The sequence below is a fragment of the Leucoraja erinacea genome, chromosome 20 (assembly GCF_028641065.1).
Source record: "Leucoraja erinacea ecotype New England chromosome 20, Leri_hhj_1, whole genome shotgun sequence".
Classification (NCBI taxonomy): domain Eukaryota; kingdom Metazoa; phylum Chordata; class Chondrichthyes; order Rajiformes; family Rajidae; genus Leucoraja; species Leucoraja erinaceus.
Window position 1 is genome coordinate 35,313,027 of NC_073396.1, and position 17,759 is coordinate 35,330,785.

The 17,759-nt window shown below is 44.3% G+C and overlaps 1 protein-coding gene across 1 annotated transcript in view; it reads right to left on the minus strand.

Moving 5' to 3' along the window:
• Nucleotides 1-17,759, minus strand: part of snx29 (sorting nexin 29) — a 695,647-nt gene that overhangs the window by 605,409 nt on the left and 72,479 nt on the right. Inside the window, exon 9 of the mRNA XM_055651849.1 lies at nt 3,232-3,356. Within this exon, the coding sequence (XP_055507824.1) occupies nt 3,232-3,356 (125 nt within the window). The remainder of the gene's footprint in view (nt 1-3,231; nt 3,357-17,759) is intronic.

Genomic DNA, 17,759 nt, shown 5'->3' on the forward strand with positions numbered 1-17,759 from the left:
ATTTGGTGAAAAAAAAAAAAAAACTATTAAAATCTCCGCTTTCCGCGAGACAGTGATGGTGTCACCGTTAAGCGCTTGTTAAATGTGTCTATTAATACCGTATTAACACGATGTGTCACCAATTGTGTTTTGATCTTCCAAAGCTGTCTGATATGGGAACAATTACCATTTGAATTAATTGGATGTATTGGTGGATGGGAAAGATTTAAATGGGTATCGGATTTTAACAGGTCAGGTCATTAAGGAATCGGTCGAACGGGTTTCCTGGCTGGCTTCCAGGTAAGTCCCTCACGTTATTTAATATTTTGTTACCATCTCTCTCTCTCTATTTCTATCTCCCCCCACCTCCTCTCCTTCCAAGGTTGGTTCATCTGCTTGCCTATATTTGCTTCAGTTTTATTTGTTTAAGTGTTATTTATCACATTGGAGCTTTTGAAAGATTCAAGCGGATATCAGACGCTTTCTAAGAGCTGAATCGGCCCATTCGCGGGGCCTTTCACCGCCCGGCGCAGCTTAAAATCAATCTACTGCGTCGTGGCGATCAAGGCGCCCAATGGTGACGCCCCCACCAGCCGATTTTAAGCCGCGCCGTGCGATGAAAGGCCCCGTGAACGGGCCGATTCAAGCCTCACGATTCGGGGCGGACAACGCTGCTGTTGCTGGAGTTCCAAGTCGGTCACCAATCAGGTCCCGATGTTACCATCCACAGGGCCCACGGCTGAAGCCTCCGAAGCCTCGCGTGTGTGTGGTTGCGCGCGCATATCCGCGGTCGCCATGAAATTGTGTCCCCCCATGTCTTGATAGCGATTTCCGCCCCTGATTGGAGAGGGGTGGATGGGAAAGTGCCCAGTCTTTTTGCCTGAAACTAATGAACTTTGTAGATTTTCACTATCATATCTATATTACTAAAAGTCTGATCTTGACCACTTCCTGTAGTTCTTTATATTGATTTTAGAAAAAACACTGCCACTTACGGCTGTGATTTATGGCCATCTTACTCGGAGTACCCCTCCGCTGCGCAGGACAAGAGGATTTTTCCCATAGATGAAAAATAAAAGAGTTATTAGCGTTTAAAAAATGTTGAGATTCTCTCTCCTGAAGGCCATGCCCCTTCCAGAGGGACTATAAAACCTGGAAGTGTGGAGGTGCCTCAGTTCTCTGCAAGATGGGGGAGCGAGAGATCGCAATTCTCAGTCTGAGCTGTGAATAACACTGACCACATGTCTACTAAACTGTGAGTGGTTTTACTGACCTGTCAGTGCCCTTAATGTGGTTTGAAAATGTAGTTTGAAAATGCAATAGTGTGTTTTGGTTTGAAAGTGCTAAAGCCGTGTTGCCCTTGGTTTTGAAAGTGTTGAAAGCAAGCTGCCTTGCCTTTGGTTTTCAAAGTGTTAAAGCGAGCTGCCTTGCGCAATTAGAGCTGCCTTGCCTAAATTTTGGCCATCTTACTCAGTCCCCCCCTCCGTCCATCAGGTGCCGAGGATTTTTCCCATTGATGAAAAATAAAAGAGTCATTAGTGTTTAAAAAATGTTGAGATTCTCTCTCATGTCAATCACGCCATGAAGGCCACGCCCTTTCTGGTGGGAGGGGGGGAGGGACTATAAAACCCAGAAGTGTGGGCGTGGCTCAGTCTCTGCAAGATGGGGGAGGAAGAGGTCACGACTCGCTGTCTTTAGTGGCCTTGCACCCTGCTTGCAATGGTATGAAACTGCCCTTGAATTTGGTGCTCTTGCACCCTGCTTGAAATGGAATTTCAAGGAATAGCCGTGAGTCAACTGCAAACCAACCAGCCGTGAGTAAGTGAGCTGCCAGCACAACAGGCTTGAGTGACTGAGCCGCCAGCCCAACAATCTATTCGATCCACAATGTCCATATTAGCCCTCTGGGAAACCAGTCCCTTCAACGCGCAACACCCATACTAGCGCTCCCCCCCACTGGCCACCAATATTGGAATTGGTGGAGAGGTGGAATATTGCGTTTGGGGACCAGCCCTCCCGTGTCATGCTGGGACCCAACAGGTCCCACTTAGTGTAGCATAATATAAAACTCAGATCTTGGATGTTTACTTGTGGGGATGTTCGCTTGTTTGAACTTTTTCTTTGACTCACCTCCTCGAAAACCCGACGCGGTAACGATGAAGGTTTTACATATTCTGGTAGAGATTTATCTCATGATTTCAAAAATCCCCTTATCTGTAAATTTGATTCATTATTTCCCAAGATTTTTACTAAAATTGTTCACCAATCTGACATTCTTTAAATCTAACGAGCTGGATGACGTCACAATGCCTTTGCTCCTCACAGCAAGCTGCTCAGCATTTTCAACGCGCAGGGGCACTGTTTTCCATGAGCTGCCTCTGCTCCTCACGGCCAGCTGCGCCTACAGCCTGCTTGCACTGCTCTTCCGTGGCGAGGAAGAGACCGCGCCCCACCTCCATGTGCAGTGTGAGAGGCCGCAGCCCCTACTCAACCATCCGAAGGGGCCGCTCCCCAAGCCCCGGCCACATTACAGCACCACACTCCTGACACCTGGGCACCCGGTAGAGAGGGGGGAGGACCGGGAGGTATGGGGGGGATCTCCCCGTCCGTCTGCTCCTGGGCTCGCCCAAGACAGCCACCCGTAGGTCCAGGCAGCGGACTGCCAACGGCCGCACCGAGGTCGACCGACCGCCCGCCCCTCCTCCGGGCCCATGCCCGCGCCTCCCCGGAGAGGGAACACGCTGTGTCCACGGGGACCCTGGAGGCCCTCCGCGAACGCTGCCCCCCGCCCCTCCCCCTCTCCTCTCCCCCTCCCTTTCCCCCCCCCCCACCCTCCCCCTAGGGAGAGTATCTAATAATTATGCCTTAGTTGAGAAAAATATTCTTTATTTGTCACTTTGTATATTATAACAATTGTATATTATAACAATTCAGTTGAATTTAGTGGATGGTAACTGATAATTTTGCTTGAAGGAGGGGAAAAGCTTGGCTTCGGCATGTTACACTATTTCAATTCAGCTAATGATGACAACCACAAGAAAGACACTCAAAGTAGACAAGACAATGAGGATGAAAGAAAATGCTTAGGGGGGGGGGGATTATTCTTTAAAAGGGGAAAATGATGCATCATGTAAAGAAATACAGGATGTACTGCCTGGTCATGAACAGGTGATCATACATTAATGAAGCACCAGAGGGAGCTCCAAGCTAATAAAGAATCAGCATAAATCACTGCTGTTTTCACACACTTACCAGACTGCGAACAGGAACCTACGGCAACAACTGGAAACAGGATATCAGAACTATCATTATCATTCAAAACTTGCAGGGTATTCCAGCTGGACATTTGTGCAATGGAAATATTTTCCACAAGAGGTCTGAAATTTTCAAAAACATGAAAAGTGTTAATTGCACTATTTTTTTAAATCTGTAAAGCAAAAATATAAATAAATATTTTGAAGAAGTTCATCTCTTATGACATCAAACAAAACTTTGTTTTAAGTTCACCTTACTAATTGTTTTCTCTACTTACTCTTATGGACTCCATGAAAGAAACCCGCTACGACGCATGCGTGCCATATCGCATACACGCATTGAACGAGTCAGAAGTGGGAGACGACGTCTCCCTAGAGAGAAAGGCAAAGAAGCAGGTAAGAGACTGCAAAAATTTTTCCACTTACCTTGCAGGTAGGAAATACAAGAAGCTGCAGGAGCTGGAGGGAGACTGCAGAAATATTGCAGCCAGACCAGCAGCAGCAGCCGTTAGTGTGAATTCTCTCCGGAGAGGATTCCCAAACGGCTATTTTTAGCACAGAACAGCTGTGCCCGACGTCGCTCCCCGCACCGGCAAGAGACTGCTGCCGGGCGGGAAACAAAGCTACACGGCCCGGGGAGTTTCTAGACCAAGTCGGGTCTATTTTTAGATGCAGTCGTTCGGCGCTCCGCAGCTGATTAAAGCAGCTGCACCACCCGGGAGAGAGAGAGAGCAGACATCGGGAACAGCAGCCCATGGACCTGCGCTACGGGGTCCGTGGGGCTGCGGGAGGAAGGACGTTCCTCCGAAAACGGCAGGCTGAAAACCAGTACAGGTAAGAACAAATTTCCCTTACCTTTTTTGGTGCTTTTTCCAGAGTGCTTGCTGTATTCTGAAGAGACTGGTGTGTTGCTGAACAGCAGGGAGCCAGCTAAGGAAGGCAGGCCACAGCCACAGGTCGTTACTGGTGGGATGCTGAACAGCAGGGAGCCAGCGACTGATGTCAGTATAGAGCTGAAGGGCTGTTGTTTAATGACCAGCAGCAGCCAGCAATAAATGTCGGCACCAGCATCTCCCAGATGGGAGCGAGTGCCAAACTTCACCCTAAATGGGTAGAGGTGCCCGTGAGTACCAGGACCATGGGGAACGGTCCAGTGCCCGTAGGCATGGGGACGGGCTGTGGGATATACCGCGTGCGACTAGTGCCCGAGAGCACCAAGGTCGGCAGGAGCGGTCCCATATATTAAGCACCCGCGACGACGAGTGCCCGAGAGCATGTAAGTCGGCTGGAGCGGTTTGCTGGAGTAAAATTCTCCATATTGGCAGGCTCCGGGATTGGAGGTAGCCACAGTGGGCAAATAATAATATAAGTCCCACAGCAGTTTCCCATATGGGCTGCATGAAATGTCGGACGCCTCTGAGGAGGGTATGGAAGGTCTGACGGGGTAAAGCCTGAGCAGGTGATGGAGCCACTGTCCCCTATTGAAGGGGGGGGAAAACAACCTGCCGAATATGATGAGCAGTACTGCCAGCAGAACTCACGGAGAATGATTGCGAGAGGATGGCTGTGAGTATTGAAGGACTGTGTGTCCACCCATCAACTTCAAGCTAATATTTTTGCTGAAGTGTTGGCAAGGCTTCTATACCCCGGAATATTGTGGTGCTCTTAATGTAGCCATTGTTACAGGTGCATTTGCAGACATGTTGGGAAGGCCGTTAGGAGTTGGGAAAATCCGTAATACTCTGAAAGGTCTCATGGCGGGCATAACAGCTTTGGCCCGCATGTTAAATAAGGTGTACAAAATTAGTGACCACAAGGATGCCATTAGCACTATTTTTTTGCAATGTGCAGTTTGAAGGGCCATTAAGCCAGCTCTAGACCCTAGTTCGCTATACTATGTAAGCAAAGGGCTATAGACCCCGTTATTTGGGGGGGGGAGACCTGTCTAAACAGGTAAAGAATTGGCGAGGAGGCTTGACTTTGGGGCTGATTAAAGCATCCAAAGGTTATCTGGGGAAGACATTAACCTCATGTGCATCCTAAGAGAGGTAGTGTTTTTGTAATTATACTACAAAGAATTGGGCAGAGGTACCCAGCAGCAGCGTCCTGTTTAGGGTTTGGGCCGGGACGACCACTGTGGAAGATGCAAAAGTAACATTAACCATTAGGCTCTCCACAACCGCATATGAAACCAAGAAAAATAACTTGGTTACCACCAATAACCATGGAGGTAGGTGAATTTGGGGCTCCAGCATTAATAGGGAGCACGGAAGTTGGAGGGATATTGCAACTTCATGTTGAAGCGTGGTGTAATATATCTATGGACAGATATATCCTTAGCAGTTTTAAGGGATATCTGATAGAGTTTCTACACAAACAAAACCCTCCAGTACAACATATACCGGACAGATATACATGCTGGTAATGGAATAAACCAAACCTGAAAAACAGGATTTGTCTCAAATATCTTTATTAGAAATAAGAAAGATGGGGGTTGCCGTATTATTATGGATTATCAATACTTCACAATGTTGTGCAATATATTCATTTTAAAAATGGATATTTTTAGCAGTGCTAAAGACTTAGTGTTCAGCAGGCTACTGTATGGCAAGTATTAATCTTTAAGATCCTTGCTACTCAATATCCAACAGGGGGAAAAATTTTAAACCAGCGTTGGGACTGCTGCAACACCAAAATCATAGAGTAATGGTATAGTTGGATGATATCCTTATTGTGGGAATAACTTATGAATCGGCATGTTAGCCAGTGGTTGCCACTAAACAATTGTTTGAACAGCTGGGATTCATTATCCATCCACTTAAGTCAAAATTGACACCATTAACACATTTAATATGTTAATGACTTTACTAATATGGAAAGCCACAGAGTTTAATGGGCGCATATATTATAGAGGTCATTTATTTTGGCCAAGGGAAAAATGATAGAAGCTATAAAAGAATTACAATGTTGGGAACACAATGTTAAGTATTGCTCCAAACCCAATAGTTATTCACAACCCGTCTGTGCTATTACAAACAGATGCCAGTGCAATTGGTTATGGTACAACTGATACCATCTCGAGCTATGGGGGAGATGGAATATATAAGAAGCTAACCTACATAACACTAAGGGTTAGAAATGTTAAGTGCATTTCATGGGCAAAAATCTTATTGCTCAGGAATGAAACTGCAGCATGGTAGATGGTAGATAGATAATACCTCGGTGATGGCATATTTAAGTCATATGGGTGGAAAGATATCACCAGCTTGTGATGAATTGGCAAATTAAACTTGGGAATGGTGTGTCCAAAGGAATATTTGGTTATGGGCTACGTATCTACCAGGGATACTAAATCAGTGGCAGACACCAGGCCACGAAAAATTATTGGAAGTACTAAATGGATGTTGGATAGATGGTATTTGCTAAAATCAGTAAAGTAGGTAAGGCCGGATATTAGAATTGCATCCGGGGTTAAATCACCAGTTACCGAGGTATGTATCATTGATACCAGATCCTGAGGCAGAAGCTACAGATGCTGTTTCACTGCACTAGGGGAGGGGTTTTTCATTTATGTATTACCTCCTTGTCTAGTTATAAATTTGGGGTACGAAGGGACATTCAACAGGAATCGGCATTGGGGATGTCTTAGTACCTGATTGGCTTACCCAACTATGGTTTTCCCGGGGTACAGGACATGGTGCTGGAACTATGTATAACGGTAGACGTAGTCCTAAGTTGCTGGTGCATCCAGTAACTGAGGATAGCTATCCATGTCATAGAAAATATTGATTTAGTAGGTTGTAGACTCTATAACACCGCTATGGGACATGGGGCTATCGATAGAACTGTGGACATGATCACAGCAGCACGAAGAAGGTCTACTCTATAACAGTATTTAGGTCATATTAAAATGGACTAATTACTGCCATGAAAACTTTCTGGACCACAGAAATAAGGATGTTCCGGGGGTGCTACAGTTGCTTACCAGCCTGCAATATGGAGGACTGTGTTTCAGCACTGTGAATAATGCCGAAAGTGCATTGTCAAGTTATTAATGGCAAGAAACAGTAAGATAACTATATTTGGAATGTAAGTGTGGCTTTGATCTTGCTAAGGAATTGGTCACCGGCTACAGCATTAAATCTGGATAACTAACTAGAAATGGTAATGCTGATAGCGCTAGTCACAGTGCATAAGCTCCAGTTATTGCTAAAAGTAAGACTGGATGGCTTCACTATTGCGGCACGAAGATTGAGGTTTGTGATCCAGGACCGTATTATTAAACAAAATAGGCCAGGATTAGCAGGGCAGGTCATAGAATTGATGGCCTACCCGGAGGACAATGCCTATGTATAGTAAAGTACGGTTTTGTTATACAGTAAGAAAAATAAGGCTATCAGAGGCAAGGAATTGGCGTTTAATCAGCTATAAGATACTGTACCATAGAGTGTAACTCAGACCATTTCGCGGTGGCTGAAATATGGGATATGATAGGCGGGAGTGGACAATAACATATTTAATTCTCACCCCACCAGGGCTGCAGCTACATCTGCAGCAAAACGCCTTGATGTATCCATGGACCAAATCCTCAGGATTGCAGGATGGTTGTTGGAGAATACGTTTCAGAAATGTTAACAAACCAGTTAGCAGTATGGGAACGTTTTTTCGGGGAACAATTTTAAGTTCTGTATGATAATTTATCCCTGAAGAATACAGGGTTATGATTTGAATTAATTCGATATTATTTATCATTTCCATTAAATAATTGGTATGAATGCTTTGAATATAATTAACAATTTCTCTCTAACTACCAAGGCAGTTGTGAAGCATGGACTCGTTTTCCACGGCATGAGGTCACAGAGCTTTGAAATCTTTCATGGAGTCCCTCACGTGACTCCGAAGTAAAATAGTAAGATTAAACGAGAACTTACCAGTTTGAAGTTTGATCTGTATTTTATGAGGAGGAACGTTGAGGGAATACATGCCCTCCGCTCCCACCCTCATAGGGTCAAATCTTAAGCTGGTATCTCTTTGATAATCTTGCTATTTTAGGTCAATATAGGGTATCTGTGACCTCACACCGCTGCTTTGAAGGATGACACGCATGCGTCGTAGCGGGTTTCTTTCATGTATTCCCTCAACGTTCCTCAATGGCCTACTCCTGCATCTATTTTCTATGTTTCTATTCCTTTTCTCCAGATATGCTGTCTGTCGTGCTGAGTTACTCCAGGTTTTTGTGTCTATCTTTGGTTTAAATCAGCATCTGCAGTTCCTTCTTACAGATAAAACAATCCTATCAATTATGTAACTGCAAATCATTTAACCTTTTTTTGCTTGTTAAAATTATTTACAAATGTGTAGTGTTTTATTTGATGAAATTAAGTTATTTTATTTAATTTAATGGATCAGTGCTTGGAACTATGATGTGATGGCCATTATGGAAATTTGTTTGCGAGAAAGACAACACTGGCAACTCAACATTTCAGAGTTTTAATATTTCAGATGCAACCATCTGCAACCTCCGGCAACCACCTTCAACTAGCATTGCAACCAGCTTCAACTAAAAAATTACCAATTTTTAAAACGGCAACCTATTTTTAGTCGCGGCCGGTTTTTAATTTTTTTAAATAATCGCTGGAACATAAAAGAAGCGGAAACCACTTTCGACCATTAGGGAGACTGACAAAAACCTCCGGGAACCGCACGAAAACCTTGGGTGGGCGCAAAGTCTCCAGAGGTTTCCATTCAGGTTTCCCAAGTGGGACAGGGGCATTACGCTACTAATCTGGGAGAATGTCACGGCAGCACTCGGAGAGGACATTATGGAGAGTTCTCCCACCCAGGCAATATGGGTTGACCTCAAAAGTAAGAAAGGTGCAAAACTCTAATGAGATTACGCAATTGGCCTTTCAATAACCAGCTGGAGATAATGGAATTGATATTGTGATGTATTTGTAATATAAATGCCAGTGCCCCTTTAATATAAATGCCTGTGCCTCGTGATCGAGATCAGGTGACCTTCGAGAGGTTTCCGTGGGTTCTTCAGAATAAACCTTACTTACAAGATGTCGGACGTATTTTCTTTATGCTAGTCACAACAGGGCCTTACATGGTCTCAAACATTACATGGTGTCAGAAGTGTCACAATTGCTACAGATGCTTCCAACAGCGGATTTGGAGCGGTCCTGATGCAAGACGAGAGACCTGTTGTCTACGGATCATGCCGAGCGCAACTATGCAACTATAGAGAAGGAGCTGTGCTCCATATTGTACGCATGCAGAAAGTTTCATGACTTCATTGTCGGTCAGTGCACAGTAATCTTTACTGACCACAAACCATTAGTAGGCTTGCTCGCCAAGCCGCTACACAATTTAAGCCCCAGACTCCAACGCATGCGAATGCACCCGCTATGGTATGACCTGGAAATACGGTGGAAGCCGGGACGTGAAATGTTTGTCCCCGATGCCCTGAGTCGGCTGCCCAGTGCAAACACGCCTGCGGAAGAGTACACCGCACTGCCAAACGTGATAGATGCTGTAGAAGCCATCCTACACATGTCAGACGAGCGCCTTGCGCAGTTCAAAGCTGAAATTAAAAAAGATCGAACCCTAACACAGTTGTGCGAGTATATAAGGAAGGGTTGGTCTAGTAACAGGCGTGATCTGCCCTCGAACTTGACTCAGTTTCATACATACCATTATGAGCTGGTTGAAGTTGATGGATTAGTCTTGAGGAAAAACCGAATCGTAGTCCCCCAAAGCATGCGGAGGCAGATGCTGAACGCGCTACACGAATCACATCTGGGAGTAATGAAAATGAAACAACGAGTCCACAATTTATTTATGTGGCCAGGGATGAACGCACAGATTGAGGACACAGTGGGAAATTGCTCGATATGCCAGGCGAAGGAGGTAAACAGAGAGGTCAAGCGGGCCATAAAAATTGCCAAGCTGAAATACAAGAACAAAGTGGAGCAGACCTTTGGAAAAGGGAACCTCCGTGCGGCTTGGCAGGGCCTCAAGAACATGGCAGCAGTGAACTCTGTCTCTACCAGCCGCAAGCCCATTCAGGTAGCAGGAAGCAGCTCCACTTCACTCCCGAATGATCTCAACTCCTTCTACACCAGATTTGAAAAGGACAAGAGCACCCAGCTAGAATCAATCGTCTCCACACTCAGACCTGATGACTCCGGCCTCAACATCAACATATCAGAGGTGGTGAGAGCCCTCAAAAGGACTAAAAAGAACACAGCTCCAGGGCCAGACAACATCTGTGGGCGGACCCTATGGCACTGTGCTGAGCAGCTGGGAGGTGTGTTCCAGCATCTGTTCCACGGCTCTTTGACCAGCAGCACAGTCCCCGCGATGTGGAAAAACTCAACAGTGATTCCCATCCCAAAGAAGGGCACCACCAAGGTCCTGAATGACCTTAGACCGGTGGCTCTCACCTCCCTGATCATGAAGGCCATGGAGAGGATCATCAAGGAGCACATCACCAAGGCAACTGGCTCGATGATGGATCCATTGCAGTTTGCTTACCAGGCTGGCAGGGGTGTCGATGACGCAAAAATATTCATCTTAAACACCATCCATAAGCATCTGGAAATCCCCAAGGCCACAGCCAGACTTCTGTTTGTAGACTTCTCATCAGCATTCAACACCATGCAGCCACATATTTTGGCTGAGAAGCTCATCACCCGCTTCCACCTCAACCACCAACTCACTCTGTGGATTATAGACTTCCTCACCAACAGATCACAGAGGGTGTTGGTGAACCACACCTTGTCCGACACCCTCTTCACCTTCACTGGCTCTCCACAAGGCTGTGTCCTTTCCCCACTTCTCTTCATTCTCTATACTGATGACTGCAGATCCACCCAGCCAAACTGCCACTTCGTAAAATTTGCTGATGACACAGTTCTCCTGTCTCTTCTTCCCAGCCACACACAACATCACAGCTCAGCCCTGCAGGACTTTATAGTATGGTGTGAAAAGTCTTGTCTTGAGCTAAATATAAGCAAAACCAAGGACATGATTGTGACTTTTTCCCCCCAACAGAGACAGATGGCTGAGGCAGCCACCACTATCATCCAGCAGGAGCCAGTGGAGATAGTGGAGGTATACAAATACCTGGGAACAGCCTTCGACAACCTGCTAAGGTTTTCCTCTAACATAGAGGAAATCCTTAAAAAGTGCCATCAGAGACAGTACCTACTCAGGAAGCTGAAGTCATTTGGGATTAACAAAGACATTCTCACTACATTCTACTACGCATTCATTGAAAATGTAATAACCTTCTCTTTCACTAGCTGGTTCCACTCCATCACCCTGCAAAAGAGAAACCGCCTGTTGAATGTGGTCAAGGTCTGCTCAAAAATCATTGAGCAGCCCGTCCGAACTCTCACTGCCCTATGCGACCAACAGTCTGTAAAGTTAACACGCAGGATTCTTCAGGACCCCTCTCACATCCTGTTTCCTGAGTTTGAGTGGCTCCCCTCAGGACGCAGACTCCGCTGTCCGGGTTGCCGGACACAGAGGAGGAAGGCAACCTTCATCCCCAGGGCTGTCCAGCTTTTTAATGCTGATCACTGACTCATGAACATATGAAATGAAATAACCTTCTATATGCACTTTTTAATTGAAGCACTTAGGAAGCACTTTAAAACAATTGCTATGTGTTGAATGTTGATGTGCGGTGTGTGTTGTGTGATTGTGCAGTGTGTCTGTGAAATGCGTGTGCTGGTTGATTGTGCAGTATGTGTGCTGCTTATGTTTGTTGATTGTGTCCCTTTTTAAAAAGCTACTGTAATGCGCCTTTTTAAATTGCCCCTCGGGGACGAATAAAGTGCTTTGAATGGAATTGAATTGAATTGACCAGGAAAGCACAAGCAAGCGAGCCGCTCCAACCACACTTCATCCCCAGCAGACCTTAATCTAAGGTCGGCGCAGACATCTTCCATCTGCATGGAGTTGACCATTAGCTTGTAGTGGACTATTACTCCAAGTACCCTGAAATAGCGCTACTGACAGACATGATGTCACATTCGATGATACGTGAGATGACGGGCATGTTTGCTGACTTGGTGATGACAGACTTGGTGATGACAGACAACGCGAGACAATTTGTCTGTGCTGAGTTCCGTAGGTTACAGGATGACTGGGAATTTGCCCATCTCACCTCAAGTCCCATATATCCACAGAGCAACGGGCAGATAGAGCGCTGTGTGCAAACTATAAAAGGATCAAGTTATTAATTTTGACCAACGTTGAAGGGGGAGATGTAAGGTAATTTAAGAGAAGGGGGAGAATTGTAAATAAAGTAAAGGGGGAGATGTGATGTATATGTAATATAAATGCCTGTGCCTCGTGATCGAGATCAGGTGACCTTCGAGAAGTTTCCGTGGGTTGCTCAGAATAAATCTTACTTACAAGATGTCGGACGTGTTTTCTTTGTGCTAATCACAACAGGGCCTTACGTGGTCCCAAACATTACAGATATGTAGGCAGATACGTTAATGGTATTTAAGAGGTGTTTGGATAGGCACCTGGATATGATGGGGAAAAGAGGGACATGGATCACGTACAGCCAAAGGAGATTAGTTTATCCGCATCACATTTAGCACGGACAATATAGGCTGAAGGGTCTGTTCCTGTGCTGTACTGTTCGATGTTAATAGCTGCTGAGATGGAGCAAAATTACCACCTTAAAAACTTATGTAGAATATTTGATTACATCCATCTATTGTGGAATAATTCTCATCACATACACATGATGGACTCCAAAAGGTGACAACATACATGATACAGCCTACATTAATGTTGTTTTATTTTAAGCCACAACATGCATCTTCATATTCATTCCATCACATGAAAATATCCAGTATGGTGAAGAAAATAACATTGTTATTATTGGAACCCATACAGTTAAATTAAAAGAAAATCCAGTCGAAATGAAAACAAAGATTGACATGTGTATGTGGCATTGGGTTCCTTTCATTTAACTTTCCATATTCTGCACAACAGGACAATATTGTGCAGAATAGATCAAACTGGTGTTGATCTTTAATATCATTCACAACTAATAATGAGAAAATATCAGCAAAATTAATTAATATGTCTACACTTGTTCATATTCATTCAGTACATGTGATCATCGCTAGTAAAATTAGCATTTAATGTTCATTCCTGATTGCCCCAGATCCGGAGACTGAGGTACAGTGCAAAGCTTTTATTGCGTGTAATCCAGTCAGCGGTAAGACAATACATGACTACGATCGCACCATTTACAGTGTATAGATACATGATAAGGGAATAACATTTAGTGCAAGGTAAAGCCAGCAAAGTCTGATCAAGGATAGTCTGAAGGTCACCAATGAGGTAGACAGTAGTTCATAGGTGGACATCATTGGTTGCTCTAGAGTTACATGCAAGCCATACTAGTAAAGGAGACCATAGGTCCTCCCTTCGAGGCCTTGTGAACCAGAGAGGTTTTTACAACAATTCAGTTCTGTCATTCATGACACAATGTTTTTTTTATTCCAAGTTGATGTAATTAATTTAAATTTGATAGAAATCCAGGTGAATTTGAACTCATTCTTTGGAATAATTGTCCACACTTCTGGATATTAGTCCTGTAACTGAACCATTGTGCCTCATGTGATACCCAACTATTGCAATAAAACTGTATCTGAAATAACTTGTAAATAGCAAATAGTAAAATTCAACTACTGTATTTATCCCTCAACAGGTAACTTGCCATCAGCAATCTGACATTTCGAACAAGATCTGTGCAACAGGGAAGTGACAAACTAAATGTCATGAATGTAAAAGGTTAACATTCTGATGGTAAATACCCAATCTTGGATTTTAAAAACACACATTTTTATCTATACTCATTAAAATAAACAAAATTATGATGTTGCAGTTTTGTGGACTTGCACTTAGGCGCATGACAACACACTGGATTTCAGCGAGCTGTGGATTTAGTAGATTGTTATTGTTTAGTGAATCTGCGATGGGTTCAATTGAGGATACATATCTTTTCATACGAGGTGCCAGGAATGCAGAACTTCACATGCAAACTAACCAGAGCTCCTTTCTACAAGACCTACCGTACCATTCAGTAAAAAAATTGTCAAGGAATTTGAATTATTTCATCTTATTCAACCATAAATACAGCTTAAAATTAATGCTCAAACAACTAGAGCAGAAAATCACTTACTGCCCAATGGAATGCATTCCATTTATCCCCTTTCCACTTCCTTTCTCCAACACAATTCTTTATCACATACGCAAATATAAAGAGAAAAACTGAATTCTAAATTCCATTTCCACTGATTTTGGCTTGGATAATTCTGCAAAATGTTGGATGGATTTCACTTTAATCACACTGTAAGACAGAAGATTGGAGAGGCAGATAGGGAAATCTGGATTGCTAAATGACTAAAATGCACAATGGTGAGTCAGCAAGACAAAGGAGATTGTGGTTGACTTTCGAAGACAACGTGATACACATACCGGCGTTAAAGTAGAGATGGTTGAAAGCTTCAAGTTCTTAGGAGTAAATATCACCAGCCACTTGTCCTGGACCAGCCATATCAAAGTACATTGCTTTGATATGGCTAGATGCCAAAGAAAGCACACCAATACCTTTACTTCCTTAGAAGGCTTAAGAAGTTCGACATGTCCCCAATTACACTCACCAACTACTACAGATGTTTAAGAAGGAACTGCAGATGCTGGAAAAATCGAAGGTAGATAAAAATGCTGGAGAAACTCAGCGGGTGAGCACACAGCACACAGCACACAGAAGGTAGTTGAGGCCAGTTCATTGGCTATATTTAAGAGGGAGTTAGATGTGACACTTGTGGCTAAAGGGATCAGGGGGTATGGAGAGCAGACAGGGATGGGATACTGAGTTGGATGATCAGCCATGATCATATCGAACGGCGGTGCAGGCTCGAGGGGCCGAATGGCCTACTCCTGCACCTATTTTCTATGTTTCTATGTTTCTATGTGAGGCAGTTATGTGTGAGGCAGTGACGTTTCGGGTCGAGACCCTTCTTCAGTCTTTGTCTGAAGAAGGGTCTCCATCCGAAACGTCACCTATTCCTTCGCTCCATAGATGCTGCCTCACCCGCTGAACTTCTACAGATGCGTCGTAGGAACCAGTTTAATGGGATGAATCACAGCATAGTCTAAAAATAGCTCCATCCAAGAGCACAAGAAATTGCAGAAAATTGTGGGCATAGCCCAAACCATCATAAACACCATTCACCATTCAATTGACTCCATCTACACTTCACACTGTCTTGGCAAGGCCAGTATAATGAAGCAAGAGTCATATCCAGGCTACTCCCTCTTCTACCCTCTCCCATCGGGCAAAAGATATAGGTGTAAAAATGCACATTTCCAGCTTCAAGGACAGTTTCTTCCCAGCTGTTATCAGGCAACTGAACCATCCTACCAGCAACTAGATAGCAGTCCTGAGCTACTATCTACCTCATTGGAGACCCTCGAAATATCTTTGATCGGACTTCACTGGGCTTTATCTTGCACTAAACGTTATTCAGATTATTCCATTTATTATGTATCTGTACATTGTGGATGACTCGATTGGAATCATGTATTGTCTATCCGCTGACTGGTCAGCACACACAAAAGATTTTCCTGTACTTCGGTACACGTGACAATAAAATAAACTCAAACTCTAACTACACACTTGCAATCATGTACAGTCTTTTCGTTGACTGGAAAGAACGCAACAAAAAAAAAACAACTTTTCACTGCACCTCAGCGCACATAACAATAATAAACTTAACTAAACTAAAGAATGGGAAGAGGAAGCATGTGCAATGGGGCTTAAGTTAGAAGAATGGATTCCAGTCAGGGAGCTGCAAGACGGAAAAGGAATAGAAGGGCATAAGAATCAACATTCAAAATTTCAGTTCTTCATGTCTTGAAGAGGGGCCACACTGCAGAAAAGAAGGTGCTGAAGTTTTTAAAACACTAAGATAGACAAGTGTTTCAGTTCGTGGGAAGCTAGGGAAGAAATTGCTGGGACCTTGTCAGTGATTTTTGTCTCACGAGTGAGGTGCCAGAAGGTGGCTGATGTTATGGATCTATTTAAGAAAGGATGTAAAAAAAAGATTAGGAGTCAAATCAGTGAGTTTAAACTCAATGGTGAGTAAGTTATATGAGGGGATTCTGAGAGAAAGGATTTACGTGCATTTGTAAAACATGGACTGATTACAGATAGTCAGCATAGCTTTAACCATGGGAGTTTTTTGAAGTGATCAAGAAAAGTGATAAGTGCAGAGCAAGGGCCATAGTTTACGTAGGTTTTAATGAGGCCTTTTGCAAAGGTCCTGCGAGGTAGGCTGGTCTAGGAGGTTAGATCACATGGAATCTCGGGTGAGCTAGCCAATTGGATTCAGAACTGGCTTGGAGGTAGGAGGCAGAGAATGTGGCAGTGGAGTGCTCCTCAGATTGCCTTGAGCCCTGCAACAAGTAGTGTGCCATCAGAATCCGTGTTAGATACTCTGTTGTTAGTTATTTATATTAACTACCTGGATGTGAATGTAGGTGACAGGTTAGTAGGTTGGCAGTTCAAATTGCTGCTATGTTGGACAATAAAAAAAGATTCTCTAAGATTACTCCTGATATTTGGGCACCCGGTACAGAGGGAGGGAGGGAGGGAAGGAAGGGGGAAATCTCCCTGTCCGTCTGCTCCTGGGCGTGGCCAAGATGGCCATTTGTGGGTCCAGGCAGCGCGTAGTCGACGGCCGCACCTGGGTTGGCTGCCTGCCCCTTTTCCTGGCCTACGTCCGTGCCCGCATGTCCCTGGAAAGGGATCATGCGGTGTCCACGGGGATATTGGAGGCCTTCCGTGAATGCTGGTCGCCATGGGAGGTCGAGTGTTTTGTTGATAGAGTTGGCGTTATGTTAATTTGATGGTCGCTTGTTTGTAAACTGTCAACAAAGGCAGCCTTTGATTGGGTTAATACTCTGTATGTTTCTTTTTATTTTTTGAATAAAAGTGTTTGTATAATAAAAAAAAGATTACAATGGGGTCTTGATCAGCGAGGTCAATAGCCAAGGAATGGCAAATGGAGATTAAGTCAGATAAATGGGAGGTGTTGTCTTTTGGTAAGTAGGATCAGGTACATAGTTTCATGCAGGTGGTGACACAAGGAGATAGGGTAGTGAAGGCAGCATCTGGCACATTTGCCTTCAATGGGTCAGAGTATCAAGTACAAGCTGTCGGCCTGGTACTTGGGCCCAACTCTTATGTCGCCATGTGTAGGAAGGAACTGCAGATGCCGGTTTAAATCGAAGATAAACACAAAATGCTGGAGTAACTTAGTGGGACAGGCAGCATTTCTGGACAGAAGGAATGGATGACGTTTCGGGTCGAGGCCCTTCTAAGTTACTCCAGCATTTTGTATCTATCTTATGTCGCCCTGGTCAACGATCAACGCTTTTGCAAGGGGTCGAACACCAGTGAGTAGTAGAAGCAGTCCTCTC